Source organism: Chamaea fasciata, unplaced genomic scaffold (assembly GCF_029207755.1).
Source record: "Chamaea fasciata isolate MVZ Bird 193981 ecotype frontalis unplaced genomic scaffold, bChaFas1.0.hap1 SCAF_1, whole genome shotgun sequence".
Lineage (NCBI taxonomy): Eukaryota > Metazoa > Chordata > Aves > Passeriformes > Sylviidae > Chamaea > Chamaea fasciata.
The window spans coordinates 84165907-84189403 of record NW_027094086.1 but is presented as its reverse complement, the minus strand read 5'-3'; the positions used below and the strand labels follow the sequence as shown (position 1 = coordinate 84189403).

The following is a 23497-nucleotide window of genomic DNA, read 5'->3' as shown; positions in this document are numbered from 1 at the left end:
CAGTTTAAGAGCTGTTCAAGAACCTGCAGCTTCCCCGAACTCCCACAGGGCTTGAAGGTGCTCTGGGAAATCCGCAGTCATGTTACAGTCCCACAAAAGTACCATGTTTTAAACTGAAGCCTACTGACAGCAATACCACTGGATTTGGGATTAGAGGTTTGGGATTGTTCCTTCAGTATTTTGCACAGAAAGTACATTTGTCTGTCCTTTAAAAGGAGTGAGGAGGACAAAAAAAGTATGAAAATATATATTCAGTTTAGAACACTTTTAAGCTCTTAGGGCAGCTTGGGAGAAGGCAGGAAGGTAGCAGAGGACGAAGGACTAGCAAAAAAGAAGTCTGGGTGTGTCACAGGGGAAGGGAAAGGTTGTAGGAGGAAGCGTGGGAGGCAGTGCAGACAAGCTTACTAAATTGCAAGGCAAAACGTGGATTTTGTCCCCAAGCAAAACACCTTGGTAGGGCTGTCAGGTCAAGCTAATAAAGAGAACTCTCCAGAGACTCCGACGTCTGTCTGTATTTCCTCTCTCACTAAGAGGAAAAATAATTAATAAGCACCTTCTCTCTGGCAATCAGCAACTATTTACACCAGCCTATGTGAAGATGGCAGCCTCCCTGATCATGAAGCACAACTCCTCTTTAGCAGTGCAGCTCCTGCTCGCAGCTGCTGTCTGCAACACCACACCTGACTGGAAAAAGCCCCTTTCAGAAGGGACTGAAGGTGGGCAGCACCCTCTGTACAGGCTATGAAGAGAAACTCACTTTAGAGTTTTCTAAAGTCTTCAGGAGGTTTTCTGCAGGCATGAAAGCCGAGCTCCAGTACTGGCAGAGACTTTACAACAGAGGATTTGCTGCAAAGTGTGTTACTGGAGAGGTGCAAAATTCGCGGTGAATTCAGTAACAAATAGCACAACTTCCTTCGTTTACTATGCAAAGGACATAAGAAAATTAAGCTAATCTGGTGCTTGTCCAAGCCACTGCTAAGAACACTTTCGACAAAAGCTGACCTCTTTGCTCCTGAATAAATATTAGCAATTTGTTTGCGCATTGTGCAGCCAGTTTGGTAGACAGGCAAGAAAAAAATGAGCAAAGAACTTATTCAGTCATTTTTTTCCCTTACCAATTGTCAAAGAAATTATTCACAAATACAAGCTTCCATCATTCATCCAGCACTAGACTAAACACTTTCTACTAAACTTAGTTTTCAGCATCATGTTTCAGTTTATAGTTACGTTTTTCCCTGGGCAAAGTGAGCCAGTCATTAGACAACTCTCATAGGTTTCCACTAAACATGCTTGATTAAGTCTTTTAAAAAGGAGTAGGTGGAGGAAATTGTGCTTTAAAGTCAATGGGAACATTTTCATTCACTTCAATGGGAAATGCGCTGGAAGAGATAACATTATTTTGAAGAGTTAATGAGCATATTTAAGTCTGTACAAAAAAACACTGTTGCACACTGCACTTTGTGAGGAAGGGCTTTCAGAGTAAGAAACCAATCTCAACACTGGAACTGCCTAAACCAGCAGTTTTCCCTAACACCACCCCATGGTGCTTCCTGGCATACAATGCACACACATGAAATCCAGCAGCATCATCCAAGCTCTAGTCTTGCTCACTCTCCAGTGACTGAACTTCTGTGACTGCATTCAGTGTGGTGGTGCTGAGCTGGTACAGGTACTCACCTTTAATTTCTCCAAGCCATAGTCACAACTGATGCAATTTGGTTTAATGGCTTGAGGATCTGGCCTCATTTGAAAGGGAAAGGAAGAATATGAAAAAATAAAATAAAATAATTTTAAACATTAATTTCAAACACTAATTGGAATATGAATTTCTGGACTGATTTGCTGCAATGCCACACAGCTGTGCAAGGTCAGGATGACACACAAGCAAGAGACCTCTGAGACAAAATAACTACATGAAGCTACTACATTTGGAACTTCTATGGGCAGGCAAATTGACAAATTTGCACACATCAAGAGCACACCTTTGCTGCAGGTCAGCAAGAAAACTTCACGTCATCATTTTCTTCAAAGACATTTAGATGGATGCTGCCATTCCCCTAAATTTAGGAGCAAGAGGGACATGATGTACTATTCAGTCTATGCAAATCCATGATGAACACTACTGAGTGGAACACCTGTATTCACCTCTGCAGAAAGCAATAATTTTAATCGAGTGGTTATCGTGAGCCTTTTTCTTCCAAAGGAAACGGTCTACTTTATCCCCAGTCCAATCAGTTCCAGATGGATTTTCCCCAAGAAAATTATGCTTGTTCATTATTAGCACATCAGCTCAAGATCCCAGGCACAGTCAGTGTACAAATGTAGAACACAAGGCAGTCCCTACCCTGCTGAGATTACAATCTCAAAAGTCACAGGTGAAAACAACACAAAAGAAAACAAAACCAAAATAGACAAACAGGCTCAGCAAATGTTGAAAGCTAGAGGTGTGGTGGAGGGCTCACATTCCTTCCCTTATTGTGCAGATGCAAGACATGCCCAGCCTCTGGAAGGAAACAGATGCATGGGAGAGACATGAAACTATTCCCATGGCCCAGGTTGGCCATCCCTATCACTGCAACCTTCTTTTGCAGAGCTCTCTCCTATCCACAACTGTTGTTCCAGTTGTAGGTGTGCCCACGGTGAATATTAAGCACAACATACCTAGATGTAAGATTCATAACCTTCTCTCCTTCACTCAGCACACTTGGCAGGTTCAGCTCAGAGCTTCCTAAAGGACCGGTGTTTGGAAGTCTTGCTGTCTGCATTTTTTTTTCCAGAACGTATGCTTTAGACCTTCAAGCTCAAGGCCTGAGTAGCAAGGAGAGAGGCAATAGTATAAAAAGCTACGTGACTCCTGCCAAAATGTGTCACTTCAAGTCACTACATCCAAAATCCACGAGGATCTGACCAGAGCTGAGACCTGTAAAATACAGAGATACAGGGTGCAGAGCTGATAAGAACCTTCCCTCCAAATTTGTCCTAAAGCCCAAGACATTATCTATTGAATCAGACCCTGAGGGTACTTAGACGCCACTCTGCCTACTTTTTGGATCCCACTGGGATTTAGGCTGAGAACAGGTGCCAAGATGCTCTGACTCAGGCGGTTGCAGGCATGCCCAGCAGCAGAGCTACCCATGCTCGGGGAACACGCAGGTAAGAGACAGAGGCACTGGCCGAGGCTGGATGTCTTCAAGGTTAGATAGTTGCTCAGCACAGGGCAAAGGGGCATTGCCGTGATTCTGGACTACGTGGTCTGAACTCCACTTATGCCCTGTTGCAAGTGACAGCTTCCCTTCTGAAGCTGGCCCTTATAAAAAAGCCATCCAGTTTTCCTCCACACTGTTCTCTCCACTTAATTTAAGTGCTTCTAATCACGAAATCTACTTAATTGGAATATCTGTGTTAAAAATCAGGGGTGCTTACTAACAATGACTGCATCTTGATCGGGATGGTAATATCACTTAATTGGGATGCCTTCAGGTATCTTAGTGGTTTGGGTATTTTATGTCTCAAGCTCAAGCTAGTTTTGTCTGTCTGCTCCTCATAAAACAGCTCTCAGTTCCTCCTTAGTAATGATACAGGCAAACGATGATGTAAGTTACTTTAACATTTTTTGCTTCTGGCTGTTAGTTGGTGTGGGAGGGGCAAATTACCTGTTTCTGTGGGTGTTCTTGCCACAGGGACAGTTACGGTAGTTGCAGTCTCCATCCCATGCAAACACTTCTGCCTCCGACAGCCTCCCTGTCACACGGCACCTCTCCAAAAGGCTCCCATGAATAGAGAAACGCTGTTTTTTGCTACCTGGCAAGCTCATGTAAACTGCAGGAAAGATACTAACCATTGAGTTCTATACCCAGTATTCCCCTTGTAACTGACTGTTTCAGTGTTTGCAGTGTCTTGAGAGCAAAAGTGTGTGCTAAAGGAAAGCTGTGAATCTGTCTTCAAACCAACAAACCACACTTATACCCCACAGTTATACATGTGCAATTACTTTTAAATGTAAGCCTTGGCTAAGAATCTCTGCTTCTCTTTTAGGTGTTATCAAGTTAAATAGAAAACTTTTTTTTTTTTTAATGTTGTATCAAGGGTCCTATTCTTCATGCTGGGCTTTCTTAAAATACCTGTACTTGTATTTATCAAGAGTAGTACCTCCAAATTGGTCATCTGCCACTGAATGCAGTCTGGCAATCTCTTCTGCTTTGCAAAATGGGGGAACTGACCTTGCCTGGCTTGCCTGTTGCCATCCTCACATGCTGCTCAGCATCAGCTGTGTTGCCATCACAGTTGGCCAGCCGGTCTCACTGGGGCAGGAACTGGGGCGTGAGCTGAGCAGGTGAGGTGGTGATATGCCAGAGCCACACATTCAACACAGAGAGGTTTATGAAGGGGGCTAATGCCACCTGCATAAAAAAAAAGAAAGTCTGAAAGCTTTGTTTTTATTTGGTCAAACAAGGGACACTTTTTGGGGAGACATTGGAATAGATACTGCCAAAGCTCTTTTCTTCTTCAGTACAACTATTCTGTTCCAAAATCATGCCTACCAGTCTGTTTACAGATTGGCAGAAGTGGCACTGCATGTGGATTTACAGAGGCAGAGAGGGAGAGAAAGAATCAGAAACTGCAGTTGTAACACACTGAGGAACTGAACGATGACTTCTTTTACCTTTAAATGGTATGCTGCTTCATTTTGAGGACAGAGACCTACTAGAAAATGGGGCTTGCCTGAGGTCACAGCCCATGAAACTCCTGCAGCTGTGAGTTTCCAGTGTTTGTTACAGAAGGTACATTTAAAACACCATCTCTTTCGTGCATTCCCTGTGGTCTGTGGAAAATAATAGTTACATCTTGAGAGCTCTACTTTTTAAACTATTTCTTTCACCACTTTTTATTGTACTTTGCTTTTCGCAGAGTGAGACATCGCTTTCTGTATGTAAACAAACATGGGTTACTTCCAGCAGTGCGCAAATAACTGCAAAGAGAGCATCTGTGGCTAGATAAAAGTGCATATGCAGATATCTAACTTTTATTACTTCTATTACCGTAGCTCCTAGGAGCCTTAGAGGAGACTAGTTCTTCGGTGTGATTGTACTTAATAACCCTAAATGCCTTGTAAAACCCTTGAAATGCCTTGAAAGCCATAAGCGCATGTAGCTGTGCATGTGTGTGTGTGTGTGTAAATTTACACATCTCTGTGGCCACTCTGTGAAGGCATCTGCCTCTGGGGTAACCTGACGGTTTTAAGAAGCTGTTCCTTGGAGGTTGAACACATCAGTGATCGGACAGCAAGGGGGAGGTTAAAAAACAGAAGTACTTTTCCCGAAAACCAACGCTTTTTCACTCGCAAGTTATATTGGCAAGCCTGGCAACCAATAAAGACATTCCTTGGCAGAGGGAGGAATATAATGGCCCGGACACAGCTGGCATCGCTCTAGCGCTCACCTCCGACTGCAAGTTGCGCCCCGCCAAACCCGCCCCGCGTGGCCGCGACTCCGTAGCCCGGGAAGGGTCCGCGTGGGGTGCGGAGGCCCGCGTGTGCCGGGGGAGAGAGAGCGCGGTGGGGCCGCGGGGGCGGGCAGGTGCCCGGCGGGGCCCGGCGGCCGCGGGGGCGGGCGGGCGGCGGTGGCGCGGGCGGGCCGGGAGGGGGAGCCCGCGGCCCGCGCAGCGCCCGCCCGCCGCGCAGGTGGCCGCCGGGCCGAGCGGGGCCGAGCGGAGCCGTGCGCGGCAGCATCGTCGCTCCTCAAGCGGGGAAGCGGCTTTGCGGCTCCCCTTGCTCGTCCGCCGCCCCCCACGCAGGCATGGGAGGCTTGAGGGCCGGGCTCCCCCCGCGCAGCCCTTCGCGGAGGGCGGGAGGCTTTGGACTGGCCCCCGCCAAGGGCCGCCCGCAGCGGGGCAGAGCCCGGTCGTGGCTCTCAGCAGGGCTGAGCGCCCTCAGCACCACCCCCCGTGCGCACCCCCACTTGTTCTGCCGCACACCCTCCCGAGAAAGCTCCCAGCCCTCAAAAACGAGTATGGGAAAGGCAGGCAATTATGTATCCAGGGGCTGATCTCTATCTGCTACCTAATGACTTGCCAAGTACTTATCACTTCCCAGACTAGGAACTGTCGCTTCATTCTAATGTAAATAAACCCTTTATACAAATAAGTCTCTCTCTCCTCTCGTCTGCTAGAGCAATAGGTGGAGATGGAGCAGGATGGGGCTGCTAAGATTCATACTCCCGGCTTCGTTGCTCCCAGTGTGTTTTCATTTATATGAATCCAGAGAATCCAATGGATTGAGCCCCCCTCCGCCCTCGCCGCCCCTCCCAGAGAAAGGAAGGAAATAAGGGAGGAAAAGGAACACAAAAGGGACAGGGGACCTTGGAAAGTAAAAGAAAAAAAATTTAAAGTTCCATGTCTGGCTATCCTCTTGTCAGTTTGGGAGTGAATTTTTAACACCCTCGGCCGCTCACATGATAGTGTTCTACCATGGGATGCCAAAGCTAGAGAAGCTACCAAATAATTAAAGGTTTCTTACGCGCTTGTGGGTTTTTCTCTGTGTGTGTGTGTGATAGTACTTTACAGAAGGTACTTTACAGAAGAAACAACACAAGTAGTTTCCCACAGCCTGGTTTTTATCCTTTTTCTTAGTGCCGCGACATATCTGTGACACAACCTGTGTCACAAAGATGAATTATATGTACGACCGCGATCATTATTGTGGGAAGATGAAATGTTCCGACCTTTTGATGGTCTCGGTTGTTCTTTGTAAACTAAATGCAAAATTCGCTTTTAGATACCGAACGTTGAGATTAAGGTATTTCTCTCGTGAATGGCACGAAGTCGATGTCTGCTGCCTCATTTACTGCAAAGGATAATTTATTTCTCAGCTAAGAGCGAGAGGCTAAAGATGCCACAGGGAATGGAGTGCTCATTTTCGTATTAAGTAGTGTTATTTATGTCTCAAGATAAAAGACGCCCTGGATTGGTAAACTACCTCGGCATATTTATGGAATTGTTAACCCACATTAATAAAATAACAATCACGCCTGTTTGCTTAACTGAGTACCACGCAAAACAGACCTTGCATTTAGAGCTCGGCTTAATTGCACAGGCTGGGGATGGCAGAGGTGCTGGTGCAAGGTCGAGAGGGAGGGAAGAAGGAATCGCTGTCACCCATGTCCAGCGGCTGCAATCAGAGAGACTTTCGGCACAATAGATTTTTCTACTGGTGAAGCACAGATTCGATGCGATCACTTCCCTCCCTGCCCCTCGAAAGGATGTCAGCGGTTTTCTCCCGTGGTGTCACCGCTGTTTAAAGAACACGGAAAGCTGCATCCTGAGATGCAAAGAGACGGGCTGGGTGGCTGGTTTCGGAGTTACAGGGACATTGCTATGATGTTGAAGCCAAAAGAGAGGGAGAGAAGCGAAGCTCTGACTATGACTAAATATAAACAGCCCGGGGCTGGAAAGCAGTTCACCTCCAGGTCTTTGAGAGGAGCGAGGAGGACAACGGCAGAGCGAATTGTTTGGGTCCACCTGGGTTTTGCCCAGGTCAAATGGTAGCCCCGCCGCCTACCGCTCCAATGTCATCATTCTTTCTGACATCTCCCTAAATAAGGTCGCAAATGACCACACACACGAATCCTCGGAGGGTTTCAAGACAAACGCGGCTCCCCTGGCCTGGGTCTGCCCGTCGGGGCTCCCGCCCCGCCGCCGGCGTCCCTCGCCCGGCTTCGGGGAGGAGGCGGCAGCGGCCGTGTCCGCCGCCCGGGGGCCTGCGGGGAGGGGGCCCACGGAGGCCCAGGCTGCTGCCGTCCTGCCCCGTTCCTGCGGCAGACCCAGGAGGGGCACCGCCAAGGCGGTTGTCCCGCACGGAGGCCAGGCTGGCCGAGGCGCCCGGGAGAGGTAGCCCTGCCGCACGACAGGGTTGGTGAAGACCAAGCGCCAAATGGGGCTAAAATGCCCTTCCTGGGGGGTATCCAAAGACAGCAGGGGAAAAACTGACCTTCCTGCCTCTCTAACTGAGGAGCAAGCACCCGCTGCTTCCCCCCAACACGCAGACACACAAGCCCCAAATTCCACTATGAATTTTCACAATGGTGACTTTTGTGCCTCCAGTAGAGAAACCAAAGTCCTGCTGGGCTGAGGTCTGTAACTTAACACACGTTAGTTTCGTCAGTTCGCAATTATAGCATCAGAGTGGCTATTGCAAAATATATTAGATGCAAAATACCTCGGATTAATGCCCCCCCCCCCTCCTTGCCTGTACTGAAACTTCTCGGTGTTACTCCAACCTTAGCCTGTGAAACAGCTTCGCTACCGTCAACATTGTCCAGATAAAATGAGAAAGCCACTGAAAGCTCCGGGTCTCGGAGCGGCACGTTATGGACGCTCAAGGGAGCGAACGGGAAGCCCACGGAAATTGTTTTTAACGGCAGGTAATACCGTGGGAAAACCGGATGACCCGGGCTGCATGGAAACGTGCTAAAATGCCCTTTTTCTTTCTTCCCCCTCCCCTTTTTTATTTTATTTTTTTTCCCCTCATCAAAACAAGAAAGAAGTTTTGAAAATATAAAGTGTTGGAATTGACATCTAGTCCAGTGCTTGCACATTTATTAATTCTGCCGTGGTGGGAGGAAAGGGAAAAAAAGTGTAATTAGGCAGGAGCAGGTGAAAGATTCCAGACGATGAAATACAACAGGCTAAACGGGATAATGTATTCACCATTAAAGAACTGACATTTACTACCAAAAGGAGACCCGTTACGTTTGAATATGAAAAGGAGCAGATATTAAGCTACATAAATTACCTTCTTCACATGGCTTGAATCTCATTTAAAATGCTTTTTTTCTTTTTTAATAACCAACAGAACATTTTTTCAGAGGAAAAGCCATACCTGCTAAAATACCACCAAGCAAACGATGCGCCTTTAGCATGATGCCCAAAGCAATCGATCACAGTAGAAAGTGTGGAAAGGGGGTTTCAAATCAGTGAAGCCAAAAGGGTCTTTTAACGTATTTTTAGTGTCATAAGATCAGGATGAGTAATTCATCTCATAAACGCGCCACACACACGTCTTTCCCATACAAATTCCACCCCTTAAAAGAGATTTCAGCGTGATCCTTTTAGCTGATCTATTATTAACGCTAATGAAGTTTCAGAGGTATGGGCTACAAAGCGAAGGAAGAGTACAGGGTTGTATTTAAAACATCTGAAGTATTGGTAGAATACACTACTGTGAAACAATGTGTACTAATTTCACCCGTGTTTAAAGTACGAAAAGAAAATCTTCATTCTTCAAATATAAGAGACAGTTGAAATTAAAACTTAAAAAATAAATAACCAAGCCCTCTCTCTCTGTTCCCTTAGAGTTCCCGTTAAAGTCTTATTCTGATTAGAGCGCAAATGTTATTTCAGATAGTTAGACAAAGGCAAAGCAAATCAAATCTTCATAGCAGAACCGGAGAAGTAGTTAAGGGAACATTCATTTTGTTCTTCTTTTTCTCCCCACCCTCCTTTTTTTTTTTTTCTTTTTTTTTCTTTCTTTCTTTTGACACACCTGACATACCACGGAATCCACTCTGAAGACTAGGAACAAAATTATGCCCTCTCCGTCTCGAATGAGTAAAGAGATAAAGCAAGGATCCGCTCTCCGTATCACATCCCACATCACGTAAAAATTACCTGAAGGGGCGAGCTACAGACCCCGTTCAGAGAAACGCGCCCGTGTTTATAAACAGCAGAGGCAGCGGGCGCTTCACTTGCAGACAGAGGGAGGAAAGCCCTTGGTGGCTGATTAATAGAAAAGAAGCTTTGGAGGACTCGTCAAACCCTTGTCAACCGAAGGAATGCAATCTCTTCAGAAGCGTTTGGTCAGGCAGGAAGCTGGCTGCAGGCAGCGTGGTGCTGCTGGGGCAGGGGCATCCCGCACTACACACACACACACACACACACGCACTTTCCTCGCCGTTCCGGCGGGCGTGGGGAGTGGAAGGCAGCTGGGGTGAGCTTCTGGCCCGGGCGGACAAGGGAGCGAGCCGGCACACGGGCATGGAGCCGGCCCGCCGACACGAGCGGCAGCCTGGAGGGGATGGGAGGAGAGAGCTCGACCGGAACGTGCGGAGAAAACAGACCGAGGAGCTTACACACTCACACACACACACACACAAATAAAAAAGGTAACATTCGTGAGGAAAACACGCGTGGCAGAGCGCGGGGTGCGCGCGTGGGTGGAAGGAGCTCCGGGGAAAGAATACACAGATAAACATATACATACACACATATATATACATGTATATTGGTGAGGGCATGCACATGGTGCGTGTGCCCGGGGTGCGTGTGCGAGGGCGACCGCGCGCGTAAGGACGCCGGTGTGTGGGCGAGGGAGCGAGGTGTGGGGCAGTGGGGCTCGGGCGGGGTCCTCGCGCAAAATGCGCGGGCGCTGAAAGACCCCCGCGGATGCACAGCAGCCCGCGCGAACGCGGGGCTCCGCGGCGCTCAAGGCGTCCGTGTGTGTCGGCGAGTGTGTGTGGCCGGTCCCCGAGCGCTACAACTCCCGGAGCCGCTGCGGGGATTTTTTTTTTTTTCCTTCTTTTTTTTTTTTTTTTTTTTTTTTTTCCCTCCTCATTCAGAGCCCGGGGTGTCTCCCGGCCCTCATTGGCCGGCCCAGCTCGGCGGGGCGGAGCTGAGCCGCCTGCAAAAGGAGGAAAAGAAAAAAAAAAGAGAGGAAAAAAAAAAAAAGGGAGACCGAGAGAGGAGAGGGAGGGAAAAAAAAAAAGGAGAAAACTGTAAGTGCGTAAAAAAGTTCTCGCCGTGGTGACGGATGCTCAAAAGTTCAGGAGTTTTTCCGATGCTTCCCAAAGCAGCCTGCGACTGAAAAAGAGACTGAAAAAAAGCGAGAGGGAGAGAGAGAGGGAAACTTTGCACTGGGAGATCGGGAAGGTGGATTTTTTTCTTCTTCTGCTCGCTTAAAAAAGCCAACAAAACACATCCCTCTACTTTTGTCCCTCCTTTGCAGACAACTTGTTGCAGATCCCCGTGGAACAAGGAACTGGGAGCGTGGGAGCCTCTTTGCAAAGGTTTTATTTTCTTAATACTCTTTCTGCGTTTGGAAGCTGCTTTCTCCGCTGCGATTACTTTTTTTTTTCTCCGCCGTTTTCTTTTTTAAAAACATTTCCCCCTTTTTTGTCCCCCTCCTTTTCCCCCCCTTTTTTCGATTTTTTTTTTCCCCCTCCGCGTGGAGCGCGGGAGCTCGCCGGTGGGCTTTCCTGGGCGAAGAAGAGGAGGCTTTCGGCGCTGCCGTCGTTATTCTTCCTCCCTTTTTCCGCGCTCCGCCGGGGGGGTGGGGGGGTGGGGGTTGCCCGGCCGCCCGGTCCAGCTCGGTCCGCGGAGCGGTGGAGGGGTGGAGGGGGAAGGGACGCGCTGTTTGGTCCGGCGGGGAGGGTGGGGGAAAGCTGACGGGAGGACATGCAGGCTCGCTACTCCGTGTCCAGTCCCAACTCCCTAGGAGTGGTGCCGTACCTCGGCGGAGAGCAGAGCTACTACCGCGCCGCTGCGGCGGCGGCCGGCGGGGGCTACACGGCCATGCCGGCCCCGATGAGCATGTACTCCCACCCGGCCCACGAGCAGTACCCGGCCGGCATGGCCCGAGCCTACGGGCCCTACACGCCACCGCCGCAGCCCAAGGATATGGTGAAGCCGCCCTACAGCTACATCGCCCTCATCACCATGGCCATCCAGAACGCTCCCGATAAAAAGATCACCTTGAACGGGATCTACCAGTTCATCATGGAGCGGTTCCCTTTCTACCGGGACAACAAGCAGGGCTGGCAGAACAGCATCCGCCACAACCTCTCCCTCAACGAGTGCTTCGTCAAGGTGCCCCGCGACGACAAGAAGCCCGGCAAGGGCAGCTACTGGACCCTCGACCCGGACTCCTACAACATGTTCGAGAACGGCAGCTTCCTCCGCCGCCGCCGCCGCTTCAAGAAGAAGGACGCCGTCAAGGACAAGGAGGAGAAGGACCGCCTGCACCTCAAGGACCATGCCCCGCCGCGCCCGCCGCCGCCCGCCGCCGCCGCCGAGCCCGAGGGCGGCCCCGCCGGGGGCAGCGCCGCGCCGCCGCCGCCGCCCGTCCGCATCCAGGACATCAAGACGGAGAACGGCACGGCCTCGCCGCCGCAGGCCGTGTCCCCCCCCGGCGCCGCGCCGCCGCTCGGCGCCGTGCCCAAGATCGAGAGCCCCGACAGCAGCAGCAGCCTCTCCAGCGGCGGCAGCCCCCGCAGCACCCTCCCCTCCAGCCGCTCCCTCAGCCTGGAGGCTCCCGAGCCCCCGCCGCCCCCGCCGCCTCCCCCGCCGCCGCCCCACCACCACGGCCCGGGCTTCAGCGTGGACAACATCATGACCTCGCTGCGGGGCTCGCCGCAGGCCGCCGCCGAGCTGGGCGCCGGCCTCCTGGCCCCCGCCGCCGCCGCCCCTCGCACCGGCATCCCGCCCGCCCTGTCCCTCGGCGGATACTCGCCGGGACACAGCTCCGTCTACGGCTCGCCCTGCGGCCAGGCGGCCGCCGGCACCGCCGCCGGCACCTACCACTGCAACATGCAGGCCATGAGCCTCTACGCGGCTGCGGGCGGCGCCGACCGGCCCGGCCACCTGCCCGCCGCGGCCACCAGCCCGGCCGAGGACCCGCTGCCCGAGTACGCGATGCCCTCGGGCGGCGGCGGCGGCGGCGGCGGCGGTGGGGCGGGGGGCGGCGGCGGCGGCGGCGGCGGGGCGCTGGGGCACGGCGGGCTGGGCGGCGCGGCGGGCGGCCACCAGGAGGGGCACCACCCGCACCCGCACCAGGGCCGCCTGGCCTCCTGGTACCTCAACCAGGCGGCGGCGGCGGCTGCGGCAGCGGCGGCGGCGGCGGGGGAGCTGGGCCCGCTGGCGGGCGCGGCGGGCTACGCGGGGCCGCAGCAGGGCTTCGCCGCCGCCCCGAGAGAGGTCTTCGAGGCGCCGCGGCTGGGGCTCAGCGCCTCGCCGGGCGGCGGCGGCGGCGGCGGCGGGGCAGGGGGCGGTGGCGGCGGCGGCGGCGGGGCGGGGGGCGGCGGGAGCTGTCAGATGGCCTTCCCCGGCAGCCAGCCGCTCTACCGCACCTCCGGGGCCTTCGTCTACGACTGCGGCAAGTTCTGAGCGCGCCCCGTCGCGGGGACACCGCGGGAACTCCGCTCCGCACCGCGCCACCGGCCCCCGCAGCGCCCGCGGAGGGAAGCGAGCGCATCGCGAAAAGCTTTTGTACAGACACAGCCCCAAAGCATGTCTTGGTTTGTTAAAGGACAGTGTTACTCCAATAACACGTAAGTTTTTTTTTTTTCTAATTGCTTTGAGAAATACTTTTTTTTTCCCGCCTCCCATCCCGCGCTCTTCCCCGTCCCTTAAGGTATTGTCATGCCCCGTGTTTAAAAGGGAGCGAAAAGTCCAGCGTAGAGTACCAGCTTCTTTCCCCCTCCACTTCCTCTTTTACAAGGACTTGTTTTAAAATGTAAATTGCCACATAGTAATTTATTTTTAATTTGTAGTTGGATGTTGCGGACCAAACGCCAGAAAGTGTTTCCCCCTTTCCTGAAAAGTGACTTTAAAATTGACTGAAACGCTGATTTTTTTTCACTATATATAAAAAGGGAAACTGTATTAATCTTATTCTATCAATATTTTTTCCTTTTTTTTTGTTGAAAATATTCTGAAGGTATTGCATTGTTTGTTTATTAATAAATTACCATTCAGTTGGAATGATCCTTTACACGTCTGTATATTTTAATGCTTTCATTTAGAGATAGAGAAAGAAAGAGAGGGAAAAGGGATTTCATAACTAACTTTGTCGCTGGAACAGCTTGTTCCCCTCCGCACAAATTCCAAAGACCATTTAGGAACTGCCAGGTCGAAAAATCCCTTTTTCAGACTCTTCTGCAATATGTTCCACTTAGTCAGCTCGCCTTATCCGCTAGGAAAAAAATACTTTCCCATGGCAGCTCTGAGTTGGCAAATAAACAAACACGTTTTCTTAGCAATTAATGGCAAGACCTGGAAACATTTGACCATACACAGTAGTATGGCGACATTACGTTGTTTTAAATAATATGCCTATGTAAGGATATATTAGGTGATAACTCCGAGGTAGAAGTGCATGCACTAGATTCCAGACCATGTGTAACTGTATATGTCCAGCTATCGATCGCTCTGTGTGTGTTTCAAATGTATTTATATCTAGGATTTACATATGTACCTATATTTAAAGAAGGATTACGTATTTATTTATAGTTTCATATACGAATTACATATTTTTCTAAACTCCAGTGTACAGCAGATGCCAAATAATCTGTAGTACGTGTACTCTTAAATATAATGCCAGCATATAAATCACTGCTTCTTAGAACTGATAGCAAAGCGTGCAATCACATCAGTGAAGCCGCTTCTGTAACACAAAAAAAGTACTGTTTTATTTTAGGGAGTGGGGGGGAAAGAGTAGTTGGGTTAAAGGGTACTTGTACAGTCTACCCTTACACCTTTACAGCTCTGCATTACTCCCGTCCTTCAGGCACTTTGCTGGTCCGTCTCAATTGCTCGGACTGAAATTATTTTTAAAATATTTTGTGTGGGCGAATTTGTCTTATATGGTTGTTTGGGTTTGGTTTTTTCCGGGTTTTCCGGGTTTTGTGGGGTTTTGTGTTGTTGTTGGGGGTTTTTTTGTTTGTTTTGTTTTGGTTTTTTTTTTTTTTTTTTTTTTTTCCTTACTTTCCCTCAGTTTTCCTCAAATCGGAAAAAAAAATATATATATATTACCAGGATAGCAAATGAGTGCCGCACAGACTGGCACCTTGTCATATCGAGAATCCTAACTTCTGGACAATTTACTATTAAGAACCTACGGTCAATGGGGGTCACCTTCCCCTTTTGTAAGTAACCACCAAAATGCAATAAATCCATTAACTTAAAAGAATCAGCCTTGTCAGTCAGACTGGGAAATAGGTTTATTTGATTACAGATATTTAAGGCCTAAAATTTGCTTTCAAGGTAATACAGTTTCCTATCAGGATCTCTTATCTAGAGGCAACACTTAGCAGTAATTGCTGTTGCATTGTTAGAGGGTTACGCTGCAAATAAATACAAAGGTATTTACAGTTCAGCCTTATTACCTCGCTTTTGAGCTGGGCTTCCCTTCCAAAGCAATAGTCCAATGTTTAGAAAACACCTTCAGCAGATGGAATGAACTGGGAGGGGAGTGTGTCATCTTAGAACGCGCTGGCTTAGAATACGTTTATTTAAGTATGGCATAGTCTTTGCTTTTTCGTGCTAGTACCTCTACAAAGATTACCGGCCTTATTTACATTTATTTGTTTGCTGAGTTGAGTAAGAGAACCTCAAACGCTTCATTGCTCGGTTGTGGTAAAGATGACGAGGAAGACAAGGGAAGTTGAGCGCCTTTGCTCCGGGGACGTATTTTAATTGCTCCCCGTTTTACACCAGTAAAGGGAAATAAAATGTTACCTATTCTCGGTTGGGCTCACTTTCTGCTCCCCATCGTCCCTTTCCCAGTACCGAGCGGGGAGAAGCTAAACTGGCGTCTCCCGCCCACCGCCGCCTCCTTGGAAGCGGGACAGGCGGGCCAGAGCCACGGCGGGGCTTTCAGTGCCTTACGCCCCCGCTCCCCCTCGCTGGAGAGGGGACCCTCGGCGGGGCAGCTCCGTCCGCCCTGGCAGATGGGTTTGCCAGTGGGGTGGCTGCATAATAAGACCATTCCTGCCCCCCGTCATGTATTTAAAATAAAATTTAAATAAAGCGGGGGGTAGAGGCGATTGAGCCTGCTATTTGCCTGTTATTTTTGTTGCGATCAGGCGCCGGCTTTCCTGTAGTTTGGGTTTTCTCAGCGGTCTGCAGCGGTAGGGTGTTTGTGGCGAAAATAAATAGGGGGGAAAGCAGTTGTCAGCTCGGCTTGTTTAATAACCCGTTGCATTGTCAGTGGTGCCGCTCGGCTAGGGAAGCTGGGGGGGCCGTGCATGGCTGGAACAAGTGCCGCGTGTAATTACTGCTAATGCTCGGGGCGGTCCGCGGCCCTCTGCAGCGGGGCGGCCGCGCAACTTGCGCTGCCCGTGGCCCCGGCTGCAAAAGGGGCGGGTGGCGTGAGCTCGGCGGGCCGGGAGGGCGGCTCGCAGTCAGGGAGGGGGCAAAGGGAAACTTCCCTCTCGGTCGCAGGTAGGTCGTGTCGGGATCTTCTGCCCCCGGAGGGGATCCCTTTCCTGGAGTGACGTGCGTGGTGGCGGCAGAGGTCACCTCCTGCTTCTCAGTGCGACGGGCTGGCTCATATCACACGCGTGCTTCGTCTTGAGTTTTAAAAACACTGTTTTATTTATATTGTTATCACAATCATAATCTTTTCTTTTTCTCCCCCTCCGCACAGAAATTGATCACAACGCAAATAGGATTAGCAGCGCTGGCTGTCCCCGCGGTAGGCAGTGACAAGTGCGGGCTCGGCCGCGGGGGGCGGCCCGCCGGGCGCGCAGTCCCGTACCGCGTGTCCCTTCGCGACATTGCACGGATGGGGGTCGGCAGCTCCGGCCTCTGCCGGGCCGGAGCCTTCGGAGCGAGGCATTGTGGCTGCTGCTGGGATGGGGAAAGGCCGTGCGGGCTCGCTAGAAACCTTCCCGGGCTGGGGCAGCGCTACGGAGGGGGGCATCTGCCCGCAGGCCACAATGAATGCGGGCAGCGGGGCCCAGCGTGAGGCACGAACCCTCGTTCCTCTTGTGCTTCCCTCCTCTTGAGCACAGGAGGCAAACCCGAGCGTCCCTTCTGACCTGTGCTTGTCTCCCAGCAGAACTGGGCCTGCCCTGAACACCAAAAGAGATGCGGTGCGACCTTGCGCGGCCGTGGGCACGGGATATGCGCCCAGTCAGCAGCTGAGAGGTGTCCCCGTAAGGCCTCGACATCGGTGGTGGCAGCCCCTACAGCAAACGGGGACACTTGGTCCCAGCCATGCCTGCGGAGAAGTCATTTAGGCGCCAGGTTAGCACGGCGCTTAGTTTTTTTTTTTCTTTTTTTCCCTCAATCTTATTTTTTCCCCAAACTGTCGCTTTGCTTTTCGTCTATGATAAGCAAAACTTTTTTTTTTTTTAATAAATTTGAGGAACCATTCCATTTACATGGTAGTTCTGGTGGTTTCTCACTTGTACTTGCTCATCTGTCACTTAAACTGTAGAAGAGGTAGGGAGGAGGAATATTCTCCTTTCTAAGTTTCCTCCTTAGAATTTCTTCTTGAAGTAATTACAGTTCCTATTATGTTCTGCAAAGGTCATAACCAAAAATAGCAGAGAAGTGCATGCAAATAGTCAAGAGGTCATGGATTAAACCCCCTTCTCTACCTCCACAGGCCAGGTCAGATGGTGAACATGGTGGGGCTGTGTTGTGGATGGAGACATTTAAGGGACTGGTTCCAAATCGGCGTTTTATGATATGTGGGGCCCTTTCTGATAGCCAAGAAGTTCGGGAAAGACGTTTCAAAGTTAGCGGCTATTTTCATAGCTGGGTTCAATCATAGCATTTTGGTAACTGGGGCTGCAGCGTTTTGACCAGCTGCCTGCACGCTGCTCTCACCTCCCCAAAAATATGCCAGTCGAGCAGGGTGAGCTTAGAGTTTCACCCTGGAGACTTGGCTTGGACGTTTCGGGTGAGTCGCGCACGGAGGTCAGTGTGGGTTTTGCGGCATTTGTGGGAGGCAGCGCGGTGGTGCCACTGCACGTAAAGGAAGTGGCGCACGGTCGGGGGCTGCGCTCCTGTCTGCGCCCATGTAAGGATGAGCGTGAGGCAAGAGCACGCAGTCTTTATTACGTCGCTTGATTGCGTAGGCAAAAGCATGTAGCGCCGAGGCGCGCACATGGCTCCACCGCACAGCACAGGAGAGCTGCGGGGCGGCCCCTGGAAGCTCTCCCCTGTCCACTTCCCGAAATCAAGCATTTCAACAGCGACGGCTAATTGAACATTAGCTATCAATTAATTTCACTCGTAAAGTAATTTAAACTCCTCCGTGTACTCTGTCCGTTTTCCCCCGACTCCCTGTGCTGGGCTTGGGCGTGTTGGCTAAATTGGTCTGCATTTTGAGATGTGCTGATATTTTGATTTTTTTCCGGGTTGCTTGTTTGTTTGATTGATTGATCGATCGATCAATTGATTTTTGAGGGTGGAAGGGGCTGGGATGTTTTTTGTTTTGTTTTGTGGATTTTGGTGGGGTTTTTTTTGCAAGGAGAGAGATGAGCACGGCGGTGGGCGCTGTCGGGGCGTCCGAGGCCGAGTTGTCGCTGCGCGGGAGCACGGGTAGCGCGGAGGGTGTGCTCAGGTTTACGCGGTAAGCTGAGCAAGAGGCTGGCGTGCCTGAAGTGTGATGAAAGAGAACTGCTCCTCGGGAACGCGGGTTCCGATCCGGTATCTCGGTCACAAGTTCACGGGCTGGGAGGGTACCAGTCTCCATTCCCGTACAGGTTTTTCCCCCACCTTTTGTTATCCTTTTCCCTTCTGCCTCGCCTCCCCGGCGTCCTGTCTGTTGTGAATCCGCCCCAAAGGTGGTGCGGTGCCACGGTGAACGTAGCCCTCCTGGTTTAATTATGCTGGGGCTCATAAAGCCATTCGCTTCTTTCCAAAGTAATAAACAAACGTCGCGTTAGGTCAAGATTGATGGTGTCCATGCAATAAAAACGGGCCAGGTCAGGAAGGAATAAAATTCAATCAGAGCTCGCGGAATCATTTTTCAGGGGACAGAAAGACAGAAAAGGAGACGGGGGTCAAGGGAGACGATGTCGCCATTCACAACACACCAGCCGGGAGGGAGGAGGGCGAGGGTTAACGAGCGATTGTTTTTTATCAAGCGGAGCCTAATTGAACGAAACAATAGCCGCATGGGGGGGGAAGAGGGCCGGCTCCTTACCCGGTAGTTGCGGGGCCGGGCGGCAACCCCGTACCCTGGTGGAGGAACCGGGGACCCCTGGAAACACTGCTGCGCCCCCCATTCCCCCTGAAAATTATACACATGCACCTGGGGCAGCGGGCAGGCCTTGTCCTGGGCCGGGGCTGGCAGTGCAGGTAGCGGTTGCAAAATATCGGGTGCCTGGGGGACGACACTGGGAGACCCCCTCATTTCCTAACGAGGCGTTCTAAAAGGCCTGCATGGACGGCCGGAGGAGTAAGCCCCAGGTCTCCCGAGGGCAACTCCGGCTGGTCCGGCCGGAGAAGGGGGCCTTCGGTGCCATTTGGAACTAAGTCCTTGAATGTAGCTCGGTGCTTACGCAATTTGGCAAGCGGCTGCGAGGTGGTGTTCGCCGGACCCCCGACGGCCGGGGGAGCAGGCCCGTCGGAGGGTCGCGGTGTTCAGGGAAGAGACAGCAGCACAGCACCGCTGGGAAGCCCCTGCGGCGCGAGGGACATATTTTCGTCCCGGCCTGCTACGGCAGTGTTTTGTGCTGCGCGGGCCGGGGAAGCAGCCGGCAAAGGCTCCCTCCCTCCGTTCAGCAGGCAGAGCCTTGGTGGCTGGGGGGGATTTCTCCCTCGCCACCCAAGCCAACGCATCTGCTGCATGGACCTCTGCGACCTTCTAGGCCCCGTAACTTGCGCCTTGGTTAGTACGCGTGTGCCACAAAATAATAGCTGTTTAAAAGGCATTGGGATGGAGAGCGAAGGGGAGGCAGCCCGAGCTACCGGCTGAAAGAGAATTGGGTGTTGGGCAAATTTTTTTTTTTTTTTACCCCCTAAACAAACACAGCTTGAAACGACTTGGGTGGGCAGAAGGGAACAATTTGTGAGGCAGAGAGCAAGTGAGCTGGGCAGGCAGCCGGCCCACAACTTACCTGCTGGAGACTTTCACCTGACCTTTTAGGCATCAGGGGGCTTGGTTGTGCCGTGTATCACCCCACGTTCAGGTCAGCTGCCTTAGATTGCGTTCAGCAGAATTAAAACAACAACAATGAAAACCCCAAACTGGAATCCCCCCCTCCTTTCCAGCCCCCATCACCTCTGGGGAGAATCCAGGAAAACCAACACATTTAGAACCATTAACTCTTAAAATAGCTGAATTTCCTCCAGCAGAAAAAACGCAAATTATTACACTCATGAGTTCAGGATATTTATATATTATATGAATCGATGAATAAACAGGTCATATTACTACAACCATCATCCCTCGGAAGGCAAGTGCTAGGATCAGAAAAAAATTGCCATAAACGCTTTTCCCAATATGTTCCTGGAATTTATTTACTTGCCAGAACATTTAGGCTGCCGGGTTTAATTTTTTTCCAATTTTTTCCTTTTTTTAAAATAAATATTTAAAATAAGGAAAAAGAAGAATGTTTTCCATTGAACGATAATGTTAAAGTACTGATAATATCGTCCGTAGCAGAAGAGAATTGTTTAAACAATGTCGGTGCTTGCAAGATTGCGCAGTATAAATACATTCCCAACGCCGTTTTCATGCGAGTTTTGAGTGGAACTCTATTTTCTGTATGTGTTCTGTACGTGCATTTCCCCCGTCCCGATTGTGCGAAGGCTAAAGCCGTAAACTGGCGGAGGACACGTCGCCCTGCCAGCCCCGCGGCCCCGGGCCGGGCATGCCCGGCTGCCCGCGGCGTGGGACGGGGCCGGGCGCTCGCACACTGCTCGCCCCTGCCAGCGAGGAGCTGCTGCCCGCCGTTTTCCCCAAGCCAGGATTTATGAAAGTGCTGGCGGCCAGCGCTTCTAGCCTCGCCTTTCAAGGATGGGATGGATTTAAAACCGAATAACGAATTGCAGAAAAATTACGACTTTCTCCCAAGCGCTCCGCCGGGGAGGGGGGTGGGACGGTGATGGAGCGCGGAATGCACCGGTGCGAGCTCATTAGCAAAGCAAAGGTTGCAATTAGTGTCTGCTGCTGCGAAGCGACCTATCCCCCGCCCGCCTCTCCTTAGCCCCCATCACCAAATAATTGCAAAGTATCTGTTGATGTTTTTCTTCCACCCGTCAAAACGTTGGAGCCCTGCCTGCTCCAGGGCTCCGTCCTGGTTTTGTTGTGTCTGGAGACAATGCTCCGCCAGCGAACCATCAGAGGTGAAGGGGGGTCACAAGGGAAGGCAGGAGCGCGGCCCTGCGAGCCCACGGGGGCCTCCCCTTGCCGCCCACCCCTGCAAACCTGCCACCCACAGGCGGGAGGGGCGGCGACCCCCGCCCGGTGCCCCTCTCTCCCTGCGCTGCTCCGGGGCAGCCCCGAGCACGCCTTCCCGGCCGGGCGAGTAGCGGGAAGAGGATGTGACCCTCATGTCCGCCCGGGGGGGGACGTGGCTGCTTTATGTGCAAGGCGTCGGGGGGAGGTGGTGGCGGCGGCAGACTCTTCCATTTTCCCAATTTACACCTAAATTTTATTTTTCTAAATACCCTTGCAGCACTCGATGCGTCTCCGAGAGCGGCCAGAGCCGGCCGCAGAGCCTCTTCCCACCGCCACCCTAAGCCGGCGTGTTCGTGCCCGAGGAGCGGGGCCGCGCTGCCTTCAGCCCCCGTTCGCGTTTACCCTTCGGGCTTGCGCTCCAAGCTTCCAGGTGTATTTTTAGATGGCGCTGGCGGTTTTGCTCTGCGACCCCGAAGAAAACTCCGTCGCTTTCTCTCGCCGGCCTTCCGCACCGGGGTCGGGGAGGAGGGCGGCGAGAGGGCCGCCTGTGTCGCCGGCGGGCCCTGGGGCAGCGCCGACCCCCGGCCCGGCCCGCTGGCAGAAGGGGCTTGTGCTCTCGTGGGGCCACCCCACCTCAGGCCGCCGCCGCGCTCCATGCTGTCTGTCTGCAAGCGCACGAGTGGCCGGTGGCCTCTGAGAGGCCTCGAGAGAAGGAAAAAAAAAATTAAAGGGGCTCTCGTGGTACTCTTACCATTGTCAAGACAGGTTCTGAGGGAGGGCAGCGACCCGCATGGCGGGGGCGAGGGGCTGAATTATGGCTGAGAGACGCGGGGCGGCGGCGGCGGCGCTGACAGGCGGCGGGCGCGGGGGAGCGAGCCCGGCCGTGGCTGCTCGTAATTCCTGGCGCTGCCGGGCAGGGAGCCGCAGGCAGGGCCAGGCCGACCTTCCCCACCGGGCCCCAGCCCTCCGCGGCCCGCTGGGCAGGAGCTGGGCCCCCTCTCCTCTCCCTGCCCACCCGAGTCCCTCTTCCTGGCGGGGTGCGCTCCTGGGCAGTCCCCACCAGCCAGCGCTGCCATTCCTATCCCGCTTCACCCCGTAGCAGCGGCGCAGGGCGGACTCTCCGCTTCCCACGACGCAGTGGAAACAGGCCGCCCGGGCGGGGACCCCCAGCAGGGTCCCAGGCCTGTATTCCCGACCCCGGGCAGTGCAGAGTGCCAACAGTCTGGCCCTGGCCACCAACCGGTCTGTGCCACAGCGGTTCCGGGAAAGGTTAAACCCACCTCGTCGTTTGCTTTGTTCGGTGCTGCTGCTCCGGATGACTGGAAGCTCGCGAAAGACGCAGGGGACTGGGGGCCTGCTCGGTTATTTACTACTGGAGCTGCTCTTTTCCATTAACGAAGTTGCGGTGTCTCCATGTGAGACCAAAGACGAGCAGAAGGCAGATGTATCTTTAGAACGTGCGCGCAAAAAGCTCTTGACACGCACACGAAACTGCTGTAGGGAACACAAGTCTGTAACGGGTGTATCTGCTACATATACCATATTATCTCTCTAAGGCGAAGCTTGTTAGTGGCTTGTTTGGTTTGCTCATAAGTTATTACTTATTTCGTTTTCAAGACACGATCCCGTGGTCAAAGAGCGGTACTTTAGGAGCAATTAAGAATCAGGCAGGAAGGTAGTGTTGGAGGAACCGAAAAGCAGTTCTGACCTTTGTCAAATGGTGAAAAGCAGTGAGGCAGTGTGCATTTTGTCCTGTCATGACCAGGACCTTTTGTTGTTGTTGTTGTTGTTGTTGTCCCTGCAAAGGCAGCAAAAAGACACCCAGCACCAGGCCACCGCGAGGGACCGCTTGGTCTAGAGTCAGTTTCCGCTTTCCCATCCTTTTCCCAACTTGTTCCCCAATACAGACAGAGAAACCAGAGAATGAAAATGGTCTCTGGAGTATGCTACACTGAGACATGCCAAAGAAAAAACCCTGAAGTCGAAGCTCCCAGCCCTCGGCAGAGACGTGTAAACTAATATTCAGATGTACCAGCAAGCCTGCCAGTGACTCACTGTAAGCGAAAAAAATAGTTCGCAGCGATACAAAAATTCCTTGTCATAAAAGCGCCGGAATACTTTTAAAAATTATTACTCCCTTCGCCACCAAAGACAGACCCGCCACCCGCAGCCTGCGACCGCCTGGCCGAGGCGCTGCGGAGGGGGCAGCCCCCGGTGCGGCCGGGCAGGCGGAGCTCGCCCCCTTCCCTCCGCCCCCCGCAGCGGCTCCGGGGCCGGGGGGGGGGGGGGGGGGTAGCGCTGGGCACGGGAGACCCGTTCGTCCGCGGCGGGGTGTGCAGCAGATCCACGCGGTGTTAACGTTGCGAG

At 52.3% G+C, this 23497-nt stretch overlaps 1 protein-coding gene across 1 annotated transcript; it reads left to right on the top strand.

The window, feature by feature from the left end:
- The first annotated feature begins 11426 nt into the window (after window positions 1-11426).
- Window positions 11427-13749, top strand: FOXC1 (forkhead box C1). Its single transcript, XM_066187132.1, has one exon. The coding sequence runs from the start codon at window positions 11446-11448 to the stop codon at window positions 13150-13152; it is 1707 nt and encodes a 568-aa protein (XP_066043229.1). The 5' UTR covers window positions 11427-11445; the 3' UTR covers window positions 13153-13749.
- Window positions 13750-23497: the final 9748 nt, after the last annotated feature.